The sequence below is a fragment of the Etheostoma spectabile genome, chromosome 19 (genome assembly GCF_008692095.1).
Source record: "Etheostoma spectabile isolate EspeVRDwgs_2016 chromosome 19, UIUC_Espe_1.0, whole genome shotgun sequence".
Classification (NCBI taxonomy): Eukaryota; Metazoa; Chordata; class Actinopteri; order Perciformes; family Percidae; genus Etheostoma; species Etheostoma spectabile.
In genome coordinates this window covers 4,056,666-4,077,330 of record NC_045751.1, presented here as the reverse complement: position 1 = coordinate 4,077,330, position 20,665 = coordinate 4,056,666, and the positions used below count along the sequence as shown (strand labels likewise).

Sequence of the window (20,665 nt, the reverse complement as noted above, 5' to 3'; positions counted from 1 at the left end):
TTTATTGTCATAAAAGAACAGAGGAACATCAAAAATATATTAAAGTTCTGATAAATAAAATGTATAAAAATACAAAGTTAAGTCCTTTGAACAAAAACACATTAACAAAAAAAAAATCTGTGTTGCAAACAGGGACGTTGTAGATCGCCCTCTGGTGGACAGACTATGCAACACCAACGCTCACAACATGGTTGACAGTCCATTTTTATTTTTTAAATATTTTATCAGTATTATATACTTGTCATTATAAATGATTCTGATGAATGAATATTTAATATTTAATGTTTTTATAATATATATAATAATAATTGCCGATACCAATAGATTGTGAAATTCCTAATATCGGTCGGGCTCAAATAATGACTATACACTACTGGCCTTGGGGTTCAGACTAAAGTCACATAGGCACAGTTAAGGGGTAACAAATTATTTAATGTCTGGATTTGTCTGAAGCTTAATATGAATGTCTTACCAAAGGATGAGTGTTGTGTGTGGGCCATGACTGGCTGCAGTGTGAGACATTAACCATCGTAAACTTGTAACAAAAGAACAATCAAGACAAGCTCAGCGTCTCAGCATCTTTACTTTGACCCAAAACAGAACAGCACCAGTGTCATCCAGAACCAGTGTGAGTAGCTCTCACTGACATGTGCTCATACCTTTTAATATTAAGTGATACATTGGTGCAGCAATGGAATACTATTAACATGATTGTCACTAGGAAATGTTAGAAAACAGTGAAACCAATACAATCCATCATAAGTGGCAGTACGAGTTAAATAAGACAGAACATGGAAGAAAAAACAGTTTTCACTCAACTTTGCCCAAATTGTACTCGTCTTAAGCCAGTGCTGTTTCTCCCCAGGAGTTCACAGCTTTCTGTGCATACAGCAGTGGACTGGTTCGTTTTCCCCAAAATGGTGTTTATGGCAAATAAGTCTATAGTTCAGATTCCAATAACAGCTTTAGATTGATTTAAAGGTCCCCTGGCATGAAAATTTCACTTTGAGTTTTTTTTTTTTTTTTTACATTAATATATAATATATTAATGGTGATAGGTGTAAGCCGAGCCCTGGGAATCCAGCTCTTCCTTTGAGAAAAGGAAAGCTCAGATGGGCCGATCTGGACTCAAGGTTACCTCCCCTTTCTCTGCTTTGCCCGCCCAGAGAATTTGGTTAAGGCCACACCCCCCCCTCCTCCCTAAAAGCTACAGACTCAGAAATGACACATACTAAGGAAAGCTCATTGTAGGACTGGCTCTAGTGGCTGTAATTCTGCACCAAGGCTGAATTTTGGGAAAGAGACTTCAGATATATTATTAGGGGACCACTAAGACCTATCTATATCTATCTATATATCTATAGATCTATATCTATATCTATATATAGATATATCTATATATCTATATATATATATATATATATATATCCAAAGAGCACCATGTCATGGGACCTTTTATAAAAAAAAAGAAAAGAAAAAAAACTGTAGAGTAATAAAGATTCTTTACCTTTCTTTGCTTTAATAAAGTCCAACCCAATTGTTTTTTTTAGCCGTTTAAGTCTCTCCAGAAGCCTGGGAAACCCTTATCCACATGGGCTGTCCCTTCCAAGTCTCCATCTTAATCCTGCTACCAGATTAGAATGCAGATTTTGAAACACGCTACTAGCTTTAGCTCTGTAGGCCATTTTTCTGCTGACAGTTTCTAATCCATAAAAAAAAAAGGAAGAAACGGAAGGCACTTATGCCAGTAATTCTGGAATAGCATACCTGAGTCTACCTACAGTAGACTTGGACAGCACTTGGACAGCACTTGGACAGCACTTGGACAGCACTTGCACATTGCAAAAAACGTGTGAACCCTTGTGTTGTCTTCCCGTCAAAATTGAAAATAGACACTTTTGTTGAAGCTTTTTAATCAATGTTTTAAACTTTTTCTTACAGTTTGTCCCTTTTTTTGACGTTCAACACTACGTAACACTAACTTATTAACTTTAGTTTTACAGTTATTTTTTGAATTTATGGTCAATAAACCTAATTTTTAGGAAATTATACTTAATGGTTGAGTTAGGAATTATTTAGACTTTATTATTTAGAATCCAAAGAATGTATGTTGATGGATAATCACAGACTGGACTATTTCAACTTTAAATCCAATTTTTTTTCAAATGCTAAAAAATTGAATCAGACCCCCCAAAATTAATGAAAGTAGAGATTTGTACTTGCCAAAGAACGTTGTGTGAAATCAATCATGTTATTTTGGGTGATTAAAAAGAACATTGATAAAGGAAAACGGGTCAATTTGACCCAAGGACAACATGAGGGTTAAGTTAATTTTAAACCTATAAAAAAATGTCAGTGTTGTAATGATATCATATCATAGTTAGGACTGAGCTCAATGCTTTGAAGATGTATTGCCACAGCATTTGAAGTTAAAACCAGAATTTTAACGAGATTGTGTTTGTTGCTTCAATAGCAAGAGGCAGCCATGTTGCCGAGTCGTGAATAGAGTTTCCCAACCTCGTTTTGTTTTAAAGCATATAGTAATGTGTTTTTTTGGTAATCGTGTCACTTTTGCGGATCAATGAAACTCTACTCTTCTGAGAGAGATATGTCTCTCAACTCCTGAAATGTAAAATGGTGTCAGTGGCACTAAACATGAAATGGAGATGAAGTCAATTAAGGAATAGATAAGGTTTTAACAAAGTATTTAGGACCGCGGATAGCACTTTTCTTTTGTTTTTGCTCTGGGCACATTTTTACTGTCACTTTCTATCACTGTCTGCCTACAAGTCATGTCCTCCTAAGTTTACATATTGCCGTATCTCTTCTCAGGAGACTAAGTCATCCGGTCGCTCCAGCATGCCGCGATGTCGGAACTCCGTTGCCACGACCACAACAGATGACCAGCCGCACATTGGTAACTATCGGTTGCTAAAAACCATTGGCAAAGGCAACTTCGCCAAGGTCAAACTGGCACGACACGTCCTCACCGGAAAAGAGGTAGGCATGTGCACACACACACACACACACACACACACACACATAAAAAGTAGAAAAACACTATAAATGTTTAGACTAAAAGTTAATCTTCCTTCCCGGTTGCTGATGATAGGGGAGGGTTCACGCTGTGATGCACAGTAGGTCTGGTCTGATCCTGGGCTTGCATGGCTTTGGAGACTGTACATCTGCTGCAGGAGATTAGATCGCTATTGTCAGCTTGAATAGAGAAGCCTAAATGTCTCTGCCTTACTGTAAATTCCAGATGTGATGTGATGTGATGTAGTGGTCTGTCTCTTTAAGGGGAAAGCTGTGTCTAGAGTGAGCCCATGCTAGGGTCTGTCTAAGGCCCACTCTTGGTCTGTGTGTGAGAGAGCAAGAGGGAGAAAGGGGTGGGCGGGCTCTGTCAATGTGTGACAGCTCTGTGCCTGACACCCTGATAACACTCAGTGTGACTCACACACACACGCACACAATGAAAACAAGGGAGAGTCAGAAGGCATGAAAGGGTCGGACATACAAGCCCAACCAGAAAGAGGAGTGAAAGAGATGAGTTAGTTGACAGTAAAAACGCATATGAGAGAAAGAAGTACACATCCCTTCCTGTGTCCTTGCTAAGACATGATTCTTTGTTTCCCTCGCCTTTCTCTTTATATCCGCTTTTCTCGTTTTCTGTTTCATCCCCTTTTTTTTCTATATCTCTCACTTTGAATCTCTCCCATCTGTTTCTCTATTTTTATTCTTCTCCCCTTATTTCTCTTTCTCCTTTGCTGTGTTTTATCTCTCTCTTCATCTCCCTTGTTGCTGTCCACTGTTATTATGAACTATAGACCTCATTATGGCACGAGTATAAACCGTGCTTCAGCTTTGTGTGTGTGTGTTCCTGTCTTAATACTGCCCTATTATGCAACTGTTGCCTGCTGTGATTGTGTTGTATCGCTTAATTCTTCAAGAGTGTGTGTGTGTGTGTTGTGTGTGTGTGCGCGCGCAGGTTTGTTTGAACGAGATGCGTCAAACCCACTGCAGCAAGTGTAATTATGTAGTAAATGTAAGTGTAAAAATGCATGTTTTTTTCTAGGTGGCTGTAAAGATCATTGATAAGACACAGCTCAATTCCTCCAGTTTGCAGAAGGTGGGTCTCACACACACACACACACACACCACACACACACACACACACACACACACACACACACGGGGACACAGAATCCAAACCTCAGTCCTTCTTATCCAGTTTTCTCAGAAGTAATTTTGAAGTCACTCTTCCTGCCCCCGCGTCTTCTTTCCTCTTTTGCACCCCCTTCCTTTCTTTTTGCCTCATCTCTCTCTCTCTCTCTCTCTCCTCTCCCTCTCTCTCTCCTCTCTCTCTCTCTCTCTCTTTCTTTTTCTTTCTGAAGTGGTCTCGTTTTTGGAGAGAGTTTTAATTACAGGAAACAAGCTGCAATTACTTCTTTTGATCGCGGCAGGGTGGGGTCTGTCCACTTACACGCACACTCTCTAACCATGTACTGTATGCCTGCATACTCACACACACATACACCAAACACTCATGCATCCGCAGACATACGGCATTGAACACATACTTGCAAATGCAGATACACAGAGCACATGGCAAGAAAATGTTTAGACATGAAAAAGACACTGACAGGGCCAACATATAAATACAGAGATAAATAAACACTCAGCCACACACACAGGATGCATGCAAGTGCCAATCCATTATATTGGGGGGCAGCTGCCCCCCAATATAACACATTGATTTGGCATGCATGGTAACACAGGTAACACATGTTGAAGTTGTTTTAACACACTTTTTTGATGCTTTATAGACACTTTTTTGACGCTTTCGAGACATTTTTTATTGCTTTTTGACGCTTTCTTTCAACATTTTTTTCATTTTTGTAACACTACCATCAGCATACTGTACTCATCACGTTATACACCAATAGATTGCCACTAGTTTTTACACTATTTTCTTTTTTGAATTCATGGTCAAAAAAACTCATTTATATGAAATTATATCATTATTTTTTTGTCTTTTGTCAATGTTTTTTCGGAGGAAAATGGAATACCCAAAATTCAATAAAGTAGTGAACTTATCCTTCGTTTAACTTGTAAGACGCGTTAGATGGAACCATCCATGCAATTTTTGTACAATTTGGATAAAAAGAATCTCACATTTCTGATGTAGAAACTTAAAAATGGGGCAAATTTGACCCAAGGACAACAGGAGGGTTAAAAAAGTTGGTTGCATTACTTTCAAGGATAGTAGTTGTTCTGTCTGTCTACTGTGTGTCTCTCAGATCATTTTCCAGTAAGCCTAGTTTGACCTTATCTGCTGAGTCAGTGGAAAAAAAGCGCCTCTTCACGCCTTAACCACAGAAACTGGATGGCACTAAGCTACACTTGAAGTGCTTTGACTTATGTCAGACTTACAAGTAACTGAGGGAATTGTGTGTTTAGCTCTGAAATCCTGAATTGTGCCAGACATTGGATACTAGTATACTAGTAGTTTGATCCACATGCTCATAAACAGGAAGTACATGTTTGGGTTTTTATTGTCATTTTACCTTACTGGAAGTATTGATTCTGGTGTCTTTGCATTGACACAAATAAGATTGCAATTTTGATGAACACATGCATGCCAAATCAATAGATAGTAATTTGCACATGAACTCGTACAATATAAACGTAACTCGTAACAACACACACATTCACACTGACATTTTGATTTCCTTTCTCGCAGCTCTTCCGGGAGGTGAGGATTATGAAGATGTTGAATCACCCCAACATAGGTGAGTCACGCTGAAACGTCATTGTCACTCACTGAGCACCAACCTTAGTTGGTGTTTCGAGGTCATGTATTCAACCCAAATCATAAAAAGCTGTGCTTTTATCTCTTATTTTTGCTTTCATTCTTACTGTCCTGGCCTTTTTTTTGCCCCATCTCCCTTTTCCTTTACCCTCCCCCTCTAATCCACCGTCTTCTCTCTCTCCACCTCCAGTCAAGCTCTTTGAGGTGATAGAGACAGAGAAGACTTTGTACCTGGTAATGGAGTATGCTAGTGGAGGTAAGTGCGTGTCACTGTGAAATCATTCCCCCTGAGGCTTGGCACTCTGTATGTTGTTTCAGATGGTTCCCCAATTTAAAAAAAACTACCTCCCATCTTAATGTACAGGCTCTTCAGTATTTAGTACTTTGTCTAAAGGAGATGTTATCAAAAATAAACTGTTTTTATTTGATTTGTTTGGTTTCTTTTGTTATTAGTTATTGACCATCTGTATCCCTTTGCATTGAAAATGAGACATTTTTAATTTGAAAATATATACATATACATTTTTTAATAAAGTATTTAATGTAAGTGCCCACATTTAGTTTTTAAAGGACAATACTTAGTTGAATGTCCCATTGACCGAAGCTTTAAGGAGACAAGTATCAGGTTCCAACACTAAATCTGCTCTCCAACTCTTTCTCTCGTCTCCCAGGAGAGGTCTTTGATTACTTGGTGGCCCATGGAAGGATGAAGGAGAAAGAAGCCCGTGCCAAATTCAGACAGGTTTGTGTGTGTTGGCGAAAATCCCTATTAGTTTGTATAGTTTTCTAGTTATTTGTGTATGTGCTGCTGTTGTTTTAAGGCTTGGTAGATCAATATTAAAAGTGTATTGCCTCTTTACAGATCTATAAACTTGGTGTCAGTTGTTGTAGAGGAAGCAGAGACTGCACTTTTGAAGGACAGGCTTATTTTGATTTAATTTTGGATAAAAAAATATTAAGAAGTATTTACTTAATTTATTGCTTACATTTGCGTTCCTAATAATTCCTCATGATTGCTTCCTGATGAAGTCCTAATGAAGAGATCTGTGTCTTTTACTTCCTTTCAACCCATCCCTCTTGTCATCCTTTCTCTCTCTCACTCACTTTCTCACTCTCCAGATTGTGTCAGCAGTGCAGTATTGCCATCAGAAGTGTATAGTACACAGAGACCTCAAGGTGAGAACACACACATATTATTGAATTCAAGTGTCAAATTGAGTGTCAAAGCGCAAGCTCTCTCCTCTCTCTCTCTCTCTCTCTCTCTCTCTCTCTCTCTCTCTCTCTCTCTCTCTCTCTCTCTCTGCCCCCATGTTATGATATAATGTCACTCTTGAGTGCTAGTGCTTAGACACACGTACCCATACACCCACACTTGTATTTCTACGCAATTCTTGAATTGTGTTCCATATTGGATAATCTTCTCATTCTTTCTATTCGTATGTTTTCCTTCCCATGTAATGCTTCCAGGTCACTTTGGTTTCTGGTATTATGCAGAGTTATAAATCCTCTTATTGTGCCAGCAGGGAGACCTGTAGACAAGTCATTATCATGATTACTGGGATAGTAACCACACAGTAACCTCTCATCTCAAAGTAATTTTTTCCAGTCATGGTTATTTCTGGCTTTTTAATAAACATTTTCAATGTTTTGAACAAGGTCATGCAACATTTTCTAAATATATATCTTCTAACAGGCAATGAGGGTTGGTATTTACAAAAAAGGCAGCATGGGAAATAAGATTCCTGGAGGACAGACAGTTCTCATTATTATAATGCGTACCATCCTGCACATCATCCTAATCCACTCTTTTATTTTGAAATCCAGCACATGCTTAATTCTAGTCTAGACTGCAAGAACAAATTTGGATGAGCCTGCAGCACAACAAGACTAAAATCACTTTGTTTGGGTCCCAATATGAAAAACCAGCATGGCTCATGGTCAGGGACATACGGACGCAGAATTCCGCAGAATTTTTTTGCAGATTTCCAAAACATTCAAAATTCAGATACAACTCAGAATGTTTACAGATCTTCACCCTGGGAAGGAACTCGACTAAATTCCGCAGATTTTCATTCTGGATCTAAAAACTGTCTGATTATGGTTTATACTGCTGTCTACTATACTTTTGGCCCTTAGAGTTAAATTTAGTTATTTGGCCAACTTAAAGTGTTTATGGTAATTAGCCGTAGTTAATTGCAATTGTTGGCAAAAAATGAGAAGCCAGTCGTCATTTACTTTTTAGGTGAGTGCCTAGAGATGATGTCAGTGTTGGATTTAATGTGCACACACACACACACACACACACACACACACACACACACACACACACACACACACACACACACACACACACACACACACACACACCACTCTCACTTAAACACACAGAAGCGCCAGAGTATTCAGAGCAAGTGAAAAGGAGAGTGCACCTGTTGCTAGGCAACCCCAGCCTCCTTTCTCACTGGCTCACTTTAGGCTGAGGGATACAAACACACAGGAATAAACTGTGGCAGCTCCCCTTTGCCAGCAGAGTTTTCTTTTTCCCAGAGAATGGTGTTTCAGGCAACTGTCTTTGTAATATATCATCTTCAAACTCATTTGTATGTCATAGAAAATCTTTGTTACACATGTAAAAAAAGTGACTCCTAGCATATTTAAAATCTTTTGTCTGTATTTTTCTTCTTGTTTCCCTCCACATCCTCCGGCTCTCTACATCATAATAATGTTCTTCTTCCGCTCTCTCCCACACATCTGTCTGCAGGCAGAGAACCTTCTGCTGGACGCAGACATGAACATCAAGATAGCAGACTTTGGCTTCAGTAATGAATTCACTCTGGGGAACAAGCTGGACACGTTCTGTGGCTCTCCACCGTATGCTGCCCCAGAGCTCTTCCAGGGAAAGAAGTACGATGGGCCGGAGGTGGACGTCTGGAGCCTGGGGGTGATCCTCTACACGCTTGTTAGCGGCTCGTTGCCCTTTGATGGACAGAACCTCAAGGTCAGGAGTGTGTTTGGCTGTGTGTGCGTGCACACGCTATGTAATGCAGATGTCTGTATTCTGTGGGTGGTAGTAGTATTTGTCATGCTGGTTTCTGTTCCTCCTGGCCTACAGAAAGCAGAAACTAAACTCCACAGAGAATGAATGTGTAAAAGTGATTTAAAATGTCAACCCAAGTGCTATCTCTTCAAATGGGGTTTGGTGGTGTTATGCAACAAACAAATATGATGTAATGCTCTCTGGGAACTATAGTTATTCACAAATATTCCTACCACCAATCACCTCTGCATTCACCCAGTACGCACATGAGTCACTTAAGAAGTGCAGACACATTTTTGGTGGGCGATATAACATTGAATGTGATGATATTGATATTACCATGCCTGGCTTGTCTTTGGACTCCCTCCTGCTGTGTGGAGTTTTGTTTAACACCTCATTACTGCTCTTACTATGCATTTAACAGATAGAAGCCTCAATGCTTTCTGATTTCACTCTCTACAGTAAAAGGCATTCTTTTAAATGTGTCACTTTGATGCGCACACCAAAATAAATAGCAAAATGTACTAGGGCTGCACAATATATCGTTTTTTTTTTATTTATTGTCATCTCAATATTAATTAAGAAAATCTAATCGTCAAAAATACCAGGAAGTGTGTGAACAATATGTTTTGGTAATGTCACCCTAAACTATACTACGACTGAGATAGAATTTTTGCATTTTGAATTGTATAGTCCGGGGTGCAGTCTACACATCAATGAGAGGTTGCTACCCTTTGACAGAATCTAAGAATGTGAGCGAAAAAGGATTGTGTGTATGTTTGAATGTAGGTATTTAGAGTCTGCTGTTGACTTTTCATGTCTTTGTCCATCTCTAGGAACTGAGAGAGCGCGTCCTACGTGGTAAATACAGGATTCCGTTCTACATGTCCACCGACTGTGAAAACTTGCTCAAAAAGTTCCTCATTCTGAACCCCTCCAAAAGAGGCAGCCTCGAGGTACGCTGAACAAATAAATAACCCAAATAGGTTTGACACAAAGCATTGAAGGATCTTGAGTCTATTATAGTTAGTTTTGTTAAAAATAATTGAGTTATTGTTTTTGATTTCAAATTTATTTGAGCTGTGGAATTATTATTATTATTTTTTATATAAACTATAACTAAACTGGATGTGGATGAAAGTATTTGATCCCCTGCTGATTTTGTACATTTGCCCACTGACAAAGAAATGATCAGTCTATAATTTTAATGGTAGATTTATTTGAACAATTAGAGACAGACTAATAAGACATAATAATAAGACAGGTAACAAGCTGAGATTAGTAGCACACTCTTAAAGGGAGTGCTTCTAATCTCAGCTTGTTACCTGTAAAAAAAGACACCTCTCCAAAGGAAGCAATCGATCGATCATATTCCAAACTCTCCACCATGGCCAAGACCAAAGAGCTCTCCATGGATGTCAGGGACAAGATTGTGGACCTACACAAGTCTGGAATGGGCTACAAGACCCTTGCCAAGCAGCTTGGTGAGAAGGTAACAGTTGGTGCAATTATTCGCAAATGGAAGAAACACAAAATAACTGTCAATCTCCCTCGGCCTGGGGCTCTATGCAAGATCTCACCTGGTGAAGTTGCAATGATCATGAGAACAATGAGGAATCAGCCCAGAACCACACTGGAAGATCTTGTCAAATTATCTCAAGGCAGCTGGGACCATAGTCACCAAGAAAACAATTGGTAACACACTACGCCGTAAAGGACTGAAATCCTACAGCGCACGCAAGGTCCCCCTGGTCAAGAAAGCACATGTACATGCCCGTCTGAAGTTTGCCAATGAACATCTGAATGATTCAGAGGACAACTGGGTGAAAGTGTTGTGGTCAGATGAGACCAAAATGGAGCTCTTTGGCATCAACTCAATTCGCCGTGTTTGGAGGAGGAGGAATGCTGCTTATGACTCCAAGAACACCATCCCCACCGTCGAACATGGAGGTGGAAACATTATGCTTTGGGGGTGTTTTTCTGCTAAGAGGACAGGACAACTTCACCGCATCAAAAATGAAACTGGGTCATGGATGGGTATTCCAGCATGACAATAAGCCAAAACACACGGACAAGGCAACAAAGGAGTGGCTCAAGAAGAAGCACATTAAGGTCCTGGAGTGGCCTAGCCAGTTTTCAGACCTTAATCCCATAGAAACTCTGTGGAGGGAACTGAAGGTTCCAGTTGCTAACCTCAAACTCTTAATGACTTGGAGAAGATCTGCAAAGAGGAGTGGGACAAAATATCTTCTGAGATGTGTGCAAACCTGGTGGCCAACTACATGAAACGTCTGACCTCTGTGATTGCCAACTAGGGTTTTGCCACCAAGTACTAAGTCATATTTTGCAGAGGGGTCAAATACATATTTTCCTCATTAAAATGCAAATCAATTTATAATATTTTTGACATGCGTTTTTCTGGATTTTGTTGTTGTTATTCTGTCTCTCACTGTTCACATAAATCTACCATTAGAATTATAGACTGATCATTTCTTTGTCAGTGGACAAATGTACAAAAAAAAACATATATATATATAATATAATATATATATATATATATATATATATATAAAAAATTAATATTACACACACACACATACCGTTCAAAAGTTTGGGGTCACCCAAACAATTTTGTGTTTTCCTGAAAAGTCACACTTATTCACCACCATACGTTGTGAAATGAATAGAAAATAGAGTCAAGACATTGACAAGGTTAGAAATAATGATTTGTATTTGAAATAAGATTTTTTTTTTTACATCAAACTTTGCTTTCGTCAAAGAATCCTCCATTTGCAGCAATTACAGCATTGCAGACCTTTGGCATTCTAGCTGTTAATTTGTTGAGGTAATCTGGAGAAATTGCACCCCACGCTTCCAGAAGCAGCTCCCACAAGTTGGATTGGTTGGATGGGCACTTCTTGCATACCATACAGTCAAGCTGCTCCCACAACAGCTCAATGGGGTTCAGATCTGGTGACTGCGCTGGCCACTCCATTACCGATAGAATACCAGCTGCCTGCTTCTGCTCTAAATAGTTCTTGTACAATTTGGAGGTGTGTTTAGGGTCATTGTCCTGTTGTAGGATGAAATTGGCTCCAATCAAGCGCTGTCCACTGGGTATGGCATGGCGTTGCAAAATGGAGTGATAGCCTTCCTTATTCAGAATCCCTTTTACCCTGTACAAATCTCCCACCTTACCAGCACCAAAGCAACCCCAGACCATCATATTACCTCCACCACGCTTAACAGATGGCGTCAGGCATTCTTCCAGCATCTTTTCATTTGTTCTGCGTCTCACAAACGTTCTTCTTTGTGATCCAAACACCTCAAACTTGGATTCATCCGTCCACCACACTTTTTTCCAGTCTTCCTCTGTCCAATGTCTGTGTTCTTTTGCCCATCTTAATCTTTTTCTTTTATTGGCCAGTCTCAGATATGGCTTTTTCTTTGCCACTCTGCCCTGAAGCCCAGAATCCCGCAGCCGCCTCTTCACTGTAGATGTTGACACTGGTGTTTTGCGGGTACTGTTTAATGAAGATGCCAGTTGGGGACCTGTGAGGCGTCTGTTTCTCAAACTAGAGACTCTAATGTACTTATCTTCTTGCTCAGTTGTGCAAGAATATATATATATATATATATATATAATATATATATATGCCACACACACACCTGATTAAAAAAATCTCTTTATAGGTAGACCAGTGAGTGTTTATTTGCTAATCTAATGGTGTATGAAGCACATATAGTACTATACTGTACACCTGGACTTGCTTCACCAGCTATATGAGTTTGTTACTGAAGTGAAGGGCTTTTTAGAGACATAGTAAATACTTGTTAGTTTAGGAGTTAAATTCTAAGTCCTTCAATTTAGAGCCTGTTTGTTAAAGGTCACACCCCTCTTTTACTTAAGGAAGATTCATTTGCATATTACAAATAAAACAAACATGACTATGCCCATTAGAAAAACTGAATATTTTTGAGTAAACAGATGAATAACGTCGTGTTTAGCTGACTAATGCTGACTCTTCCATTGTGTTGCCAATTGGTCTTGAGTCATAATCTCTTTCTCCTCTCTCATTCCTTAACCTTTTCTCCCTCCTCTGCTTTGTGCCCCTCTATTGTCTTTGACATCTCATGTCTCACTGCATCTATCTGTGTGGCTTGCTCCCAGCAGCAGATAATGAGGGACCGGTGGATGAATGTGGGTCACGAGGAGGAAGAACTTAAACCCTACATCGAACCCCAGCCAGATTATAAAGACCCCAGGCGGACAGGTAGGAACGGAACAGCTCGCAAAATTGGTAAATTTATTTCTTTCTTCACTCACGCACAGCCACACTTGAGTACAAATGTTTTTTGCACCAGTCACACAAGGATATTTCATTTTAAGGAGAATTATGGACCAGCAGGAAGTTCTAATTTAAAAACTGGTTTTGGGGTTGCAGACATCATGCTGACAATGGGATTCTCTCAAGAGGAGATCCAGGACTCGCTGGTGAACCAGAAGTACAATGATGTGATGGCTGCATACCTGCTATTGGACTTTAGGAATTCTGAGGTACGCTGTTTCTTTCTCATACCTTCAGCCTTTATTTTACATAGTACCATGCCAGTTATTATTGGGTTTGTCAGAGCTTTCTTAGCTGTAGTTACACTGATGTTTCACAGGAAATTTTATTTTGCATGCAAGCCATCAGAACATGCAATTTGCTGTCATCTCTGAATTTGATCACATATATTTATGCTCAAAACACGTCATTGTTCTCCTAACACCACTATTAAATAAAACAACTATTTTTAGTCCTTTTGTGTTTGTTGTTCCCACACCACAGTCTCCCTGTGTCTCCTTCTGATAACCATGTATTCAGATTTGTGTTTTTCTTCTTCCCCTCAGCTGGATGAAGGTGGCATCAAGCCCCGGCCAGGAAGTGATGTAAGCAACATAAATGCTCCCTCCCCGCCTCACAAGGTACAATGAGAACACATAATGTCTACTGCTAACACATAATGAAGTCTCCAGCCAGTCTCCGGCCAGTGACACAAGTGCACTGACTTGACCTCATATCTACCAAAGGCACTTTGGAATCTACTCTGATGTAGCTCATTTTTTAGGCTTTAGATTGTTGACCTACATACAGGTACATGTGAACCACAGCAAACGGTGTCTTCCCCCGGATGCTTGAACTCTGCAGTGTTGTAGGCTGTGTGAATGGCTCTATAGATTAACAGTGACTGAAGAATACCACCATGACCTGTGTGTCCATCTTGCCTCTCTAAGGTACAGCGCAGTGTGTCGTCCAACCAGAAGCCTCAGAACCGCAGAGCCACCGACCAGGGTGAGATTGGTGTGTGTGTGTCAGAGAGGAAGGGGGCAAAGTTGGTGTGTGTGCGAGAGGGTTAGCAGAAGTGGACAGAAATGAGCGTTATATTGAGATGGTCAATTGTCAGGAGGTCCTGGATGGAAATGACCTGCCAGCAGATCGTTTAAAGTTATTTTTTTTACATGTTTTAAATACATTTATAGTCGTTATATAGTCATATGACGACTTCAATTTTGGTGTATGCTGGGTTGGTCCCCTGTTCTGCCACCTGAAGGCAGGTGGAGAAAATAATTCTCCAGGATGGTGGATAAAAAAAGGAAAAGCTGAATAACAATGGAGAGGGGACAGGTGGGCTTGATATATGTTTGAGTAAAGGTTGAGGTAAGAGAGATGGGCTGGACGATATACAATAGAAGAGAGAGAGGGTGGAGTGGGGGGAAGACGAGAATGATTCATGTGTGTAGGGTTGGAGAACAGATTGATCTGTCTTAGAACTGAGGGATGACAGGGAAATGACAAATGAGTGGCAGAGCAGAAGATGATACAAATGGGAATGGGGGGGGGTCCACATGTCAGAGCACAGCAAGTGATGTCCTTTTCTGATGCATGCATGCTTTTTCTAGGCTCCTACTCTAAGAGGGGGGGTCAATCAGACAACCGGACTGCAGGGGAGGATTCTGGGAGGAAAGGTTCAGGCAGCTCCACTACCAAGGTGCCGGCCAGTCCTCTGGTCCCTTCTGACCGCAAGAAGAGCGCCACGCCCTCCACCGTGAGACAAAAACACTGCTTACATAATACTTCAACAAATTTTTTTTTATCAAAAGCACGTTCAAATTAGTATATTTGTAAGTTGTGGTTCCAAACTTTAATTGGGAGAAGTTGTTGTTCTTTAGTGTAAGCTAACGTCAGCCATATGTTATCTTAATCTATGGTCCAAAGATCAAAATAGATGTCAGTTAATAATTAAACTTATTGAAATCAATGGCCATATTATAATGATGGTCTTTTATATATCATATATATATATATATAATTTTTTTTTCTGGACTTTTTTCATTTGTCTAGTTTAAGTGCATTAGTTACACACACCCAAAATATTGTCATATTGTATTTATCTTCGTGTTGAGGCAAAACTATAGGCCTTTTTCACAGCAGACACTTTGACTTGTAGTAAGAAAAACACAGGTGCTACAAGTAACATAAATTATTTCTTCATTTAAGTGTCCCAGTAAGCCATACCAGTGTGACAGTGAGCCAGCATCTACAATACCAAGGGTCTTAAAACTGAAATGTCTAAATGACATTAAGCCACAATTAATTTTACTATTTATACCTGAGGTTTTCCTTTCGTGCCATGTCAAAATGTCTTTTGTGAAAGTGCCTTTTTTAATTTCTCAGTATCACCCAGCTTTGTCATCCACTCAGTTGGCACCAATTGGGAACCCAGGGCTGTGTCATAACTTCCTCAACAGTGTCAGCCTACTAAATACATAATATAAAACAGATGACACTTTCTATATGAAACCTACCAACAAACGTGTTTTACGGTTTAAAAAAATTATAGGACATGTTTGTTTTGTGTCTCCTTACTAAATTCATAGATTTTGTGTAAAATGGAGTATGTGAAAGTCCTTATTATAATACCCATGGTTCAGTTGCACAGCAGTTTTCATTTAAGTTGCCTGATGAGACCTTTTCTCAGGTCTATGTGGGTGGACTAAGGACAGCTTAGATTTTTATCATTTTTATTAGTATGTGGACTTGAATTGTGCAATTCCCATTATAGCCCCACCCAACCTCAACCTGAGCAGATGGATAATGTGTCAGGGCAATGGAATACTCCTGTGTGGGAGTGCAGTGCCTTTAAAGGGCGACTGTGGCTCAGTGGTAGAGCGGTTGCCTGCCAATCGGAAGGTTGGTGGTTCGATCCCTTGCCCTGCAGTCCCATGTCGAAGTGTCCTTGGGCAAGACACTGAACCCCGAGTTGCCCCCGGTGCTGCGCATCGGAGTGTGAATGTGTATGAGTGTATATCTGATGAGCAGTTGGCACCTTGTACGGCAGCCTCGGCCACAGTGTATGAATGTGTGTGAATGGTGAATGTATCCTGTATGATGTAAAAGCGCTTTGAGTAGTCGTTAAGACTAGAAAAGCGCTTTATAAATACAGCACATTTACATTTACATTTAAATGACAATTCAAGATTTTTTTTTTTGAGGTGAAAATGAAATGGGTTTTATAATTGCATGATTGTGCAGTTCATTTTGATAACCTGCAGAAAAATAAATTTGTGACTCTTGAGGCCAGATTTGGTTAAAATTTAATTAATGTTGGCCAATTAAGGTCACTCGTCCGTGCTGTTCCAGTAATAATATTTCACCCTCCTGACCACTGCACTGATCACACCGTCTTTAACTCTGTCCTCAATCCTTGACATTCCTATATTTTTAACATTCTTCATCTTTTCTTCTTCTCTCCATTCAGAATAGCATCCTGTCCACTGGTACTGGTCGCAGTCGGAACTCTCCTCTGACTGAGAGAGCCACGCTGGGCCAGGGCATCCAGAACGGCAAGGACAGGTACAAACACACACCACACACACACACACACACACACACACACACACACACACACACCACACACATATATATATATATATATACCCACACACAATGTAAAAATTTAAGTTACATACACACTGTCTCACGTACCCTCTTTCTCTCTCATTACTGGCAACTCAAGTAGTTGAAGTGAGGCAGCGCTGCTTCCTCACTAACAGACTATGAACACACTCACCATGGTTTGTGAATGAAGCAGTCCCACAGCTGTCTCAGTGACTGAATCCCAGACCTTGGCTGATACTCACCTGAGCTCAGCCAGCTGGCTCAGGGAGGCCCCCAGCTTCCCCTCAGAATGGGGTGAGCCCCCCTAGAGAAGGAAATCAGACTCCTTTGGGAATTTAGGCCAAACCTCCAGTAGATTACAGATTACCCCTGATGGTGTGATGGAGGACTGCCAGTCAGAGCAGAGGCAAGGTCCAACACATGAAGACCTCATTTGTCCTTTAAACTTGTTCCTTCTTTCTGTTCCGTTCCTTTATTAAAATGTTCTTTTTACCTTTTGACTTCCCCAAACTTGTAGTTAAATCAAAGTGTTTGCCCAAAGTCAAACCAGGGATAGACGGCTAAAGGTTTTAGCAGGTGCAAAACCCGACAGAAGACCAAAAAGCAGGATTACTGGGTATATGGATAAAATAAAATAAATGACAATGTCTACCTTTGGGTTTAGCCATAATTCAAGCTCCTCTCTTTCACTAGTCTTTCATTAAATTGGGATATTGCTGAGTGTGACATGCCCTCCCTTTCCCCTTTCTCATCCTATCCTTTCAGAATGTTCTTCCTCTACCACAATTCCAATGGACAAAACAACTTTTTGTCCGTTTTGGAGTTGCTTGAGTGTAGACTTTCTAATATTAATTTTAAGGCCATAAAAACACCATCACGCGGTAAATGTGTCTGTCAATCAAAGTCGATGAGTTTGTCGCCCGCGATTGTAAGCCTCTGGTGCTGAATACGCCTCCTGTGTCTACACGTACAACAACGCCCACATCCCTCATGCTTAACCAGCCATTTGCTATGTGTGCTTTTTCAAGAGCATTAAACATTACGCCAAACCATAATCCCTACTACGTTGCAGCATTCATTATCATTATTGCTTTATTACCTTACTACCTGTTTATGAATCAGTCTCAAATGACCCCCTCGTTTCCAACATAGTGTCCTACAACATAATAAAAATGACTAAATTGAGTCCATGTTCAGGCTGATAAGTTTTAAGATGTTTTGGTCATTTTTTTCCTTTTTTCATCATCTTTCAGTTTAAGCACTACATAGGGACGATGTGGTCATTTGAGACAGCATTGTTGTTTTTTAGCTCTGTGGGTCTAATAGCCATGTTAAGCTCTGCTAACTTAGTGGTTGTCATCTGCTTTGATTTTTAAGTGACTTTATTTGATTATCATTAATGCTTTGAAGTTTGGCCTTTTATACTTGTTACACCCTCCCCTTCCACGTGTTTTCTTTTTCCCTTTTTTGTCCTTTTCTATTTTTCTTTGTTTGGTGTTCTTTTACCTGCGTCTGAGCTCTTGCCCTCTGGATCTTAAATCACTCACATTTTACTAGGCACCTCCTTTCTGTGCTGTTTTTTTCCAGCTTCCCTTTTACATTCTTGTCTTTATATTAATGTTTCTTCTCTTTTCTTTCTCTCCCCTCTCACTAAGGAGATTAGGAAAACTTGTGATGGAATATTAACTCTTAGTGGTCCTATATGGTCCCGTTAATAGGCTTACACATACACAAAAATAACCACATTCACACAGAGGTGGTACACATACAAACTCATTGACTGACACACACACACAAAAAACCCACACACACACACACACACACACACACACACGCTTGCAAACATACATGTCACACATGCTCAAAGTCTTGCCACACACTGGGTTGCCTAGTGAATGCTGTTATTTTTCCATCACTGGTTATATTAACCCTGTCAGAAAAAGTGTGCGTTTCTCTCGGCTACGTGTTTGTTTCCTGTGTAATTAGCAGCTGTTTGGTTAACATCTCTAAATGTCCCTCTCTCATTGCCAATTCCTCTGCTCTCTCTTATTCTATCTCTCTCCCTCTGGTACCACTCTCCCCTGTCTCTTACTGGGTTTGTTTCTGTGTGTGGATAAAGTCAAGTTAGAGCGGCACACAGCAGCCTTGCTGATTAAGAGAGGAAAATAGCCAGTGTTGTTTTGCTTGAATATTTCAATAAACTATTCTTTCTACATATATAGTTTAGATGGTTTGCAGTATCAAAGGCAAGGAAGAACTGGAACGTCAGGGACTTGACAGCCAGAAGTCTCAAGACGGGTCAAATCCATAAAACTGTATGCTCAGAGGTAGGGCTGGCCAATATATCAATAATATATCGACATCGATATATGACACTAGATAACGTCTTAGATTTTGGATATCCTAATATCATAAAATGACACAAGTGGTCTTTTCATGGTTTTAGAAGCTGCATTACTGTTCTAGCTTGTCTATTAGTTGCCTTTACCAACTTAGTCATTGTATCCACATTATTAACAAAACTCATTCTGTAAATATGTTGTGAAAGCATCAATGGTCATACTAAACGGTACAATATCGGCACAATATCGACCTTGAGGTATTTTGTCAAAAATATTGTGATATCGCCCAGCTTTACTCAGAGGTCTGACTGATTTTCTCATAACAGGACTGTGAAAGCAGCTTTATTTCCTGCCAAAAATATACTTTATGAATAAACTCAGCACCTTACCCCTGCCTGTTATATCTTAGAAAGAGCATAAGGCAATTAGTTTTAATGTAGATTTTAACTGTTGGTCTCGTTCTTACAAAACCATACAATGAATGCAGTGGGCTCTACAAAAGATTCAAAAAATAGACAAAAAAGACAATTAAAAAAGCAACAAGTATTTTAGGATAGATAAAACGAGATATTTACACATTGAGGGTGTAGGTGCCTTAAATCTTTGTGTTGTTTTTTGCTTTGCCCATTTGTAAAATATATTTTTTTCTAAAGATTATTTTTTGGGGCATTTGTAGGCCTTAATCGACAGGACAGCTGAGGACATGAAAGGGGAGGGGGGGGATGACATGCAGCAAACGGCCGCAGGTTGGAGTCAGACCCAGGCCCGCTGCGCCGAGGAGTAAACCTCTATATATCGGCACCCGCTCTACCAACTGAGCTATCCGGGCACCCTTTCTTTTATATTGGTAACCTGACTTTGTCCACATCATTTGTCTTGTGTGTGTTTTCAGTCTTCTTAGCCAAAAGAATAGTGTGTGTGTGTTAAAAGTGGTCTTTTGTGCTCTAACTTTTGTGTCAGGTCGATTTTTACATGAAAACATAAAGCCACAAGAACACAGTCAGCCTTTGATTGTGGTTTGTGATTGCTTTCTGGTGAAATCCTAATGAAACAATGTTAGCCGCAAAAAAGACCAACTTTTCTTCTTTGTTCAAGTCCTTTTGCTCTGTTTTCTGTCGCCTTTTTTGTCTTTACCGCTGTTCTTCCCTACCCCCAAACTGTGTTTGATAAGTGCTGCTTCTAACCATGCTCCACCTCACTTCCCCGCCCACCCACACACAAACCCCGCCCGGTGTATGTGAATGTGTGTATGTGTCATGTTCGTACGGTTGTACGTTGTGTTGTGTGTGTTGTGTGTGTGTGGTGTGTGTGTGTGTGTGTGTGTGTGTGTGTGTGTGTGTGTGTGTTTTGGGCGGGGCACTCCTCCTGTTGATCCCCTTCCTCCCAGCCTAAACACTCCGGGCTCCCGCGCCTCGACTGCCTCTGCCGCTGCCGTCCTCTCCTCCTCCTCCTCGCGTCCCCGACACAACAAGTCCCTGTCCTCCTCCAATCATCCCTGCCCCTCTGACCTGCACGCACCACGGCCCAGGCA

General features: G+C 40.3%; 1 protein-coding gene across 12 annotated transcripts in view; it reads left to right on the top strand.

The window, feature by feature from the left end:
- Positions 1–20,665, top strand: part of mark2b (MAP/microtubule affinity-regulating kinase 2b) — a 60,264-nt gene that overhangs the window by 24,689 nt on the left and 14,910 nt on the right. For 6 of the 12 annotated variants that reach the window (XM_032544309.1, XM_032544305.1, XM_032544316.1 and 3 more), the window contains exons 2-16: positions 2,833–3,000; positions 4,076–4,129; positions 5,744–5,792; positions 6,003–6,068; positions 6,484–6,554; positions 6,932–6,988; positions 8,574–8,810; positions 9,686–9,805; positions 13,021–13,150; positions 13,295–13,407; positions 13,744–13,818; positions 14,128–14,185; positions 14,794–14,939; positions 16,653–16,747; positions 20,522–20,662. In XM_032544309.1, coding sequence (XP_032400200.1) covers positions 2,833–3,000; positions 4,076–4,129; positions 5,744–5,792; positions 6,003–6,068; positions 6,484–6,554; positions 6,932–6,988; positions 8,574–8,810; positions 9,686–9,805; positions 13,021–13,150; positions 13,295–13,407; positions 13,744–13,818; positions 14,128–14,185; positions 14,794–14,939; positions 16,653–16,747; positions 20,522–20,662 — 1,580 coding nt within the window. The remainder of the gene's footprint in view (positions 1–2,832; positions 3,001–4,075; positions 4,130–5,743; positions 5,793–6,002; positions 6,069–6,483; positions 6,555–6,931; positions 6,989–8,573; positions 8,811–9,685; positions 9,806–13,020; positions 13,151–13,294; positions 13,408–13,743; positions 13,819–14,127; positions 14,186–14,793; positions 14,940–16,652; positions 16,748–20,521; positions 20,663–20,665) is intronic. The other 6 variants (XM_032544306.1, XM_032544314.1, XM_032544308.1 and 3 more) reach the window with 6 other exon arrangements.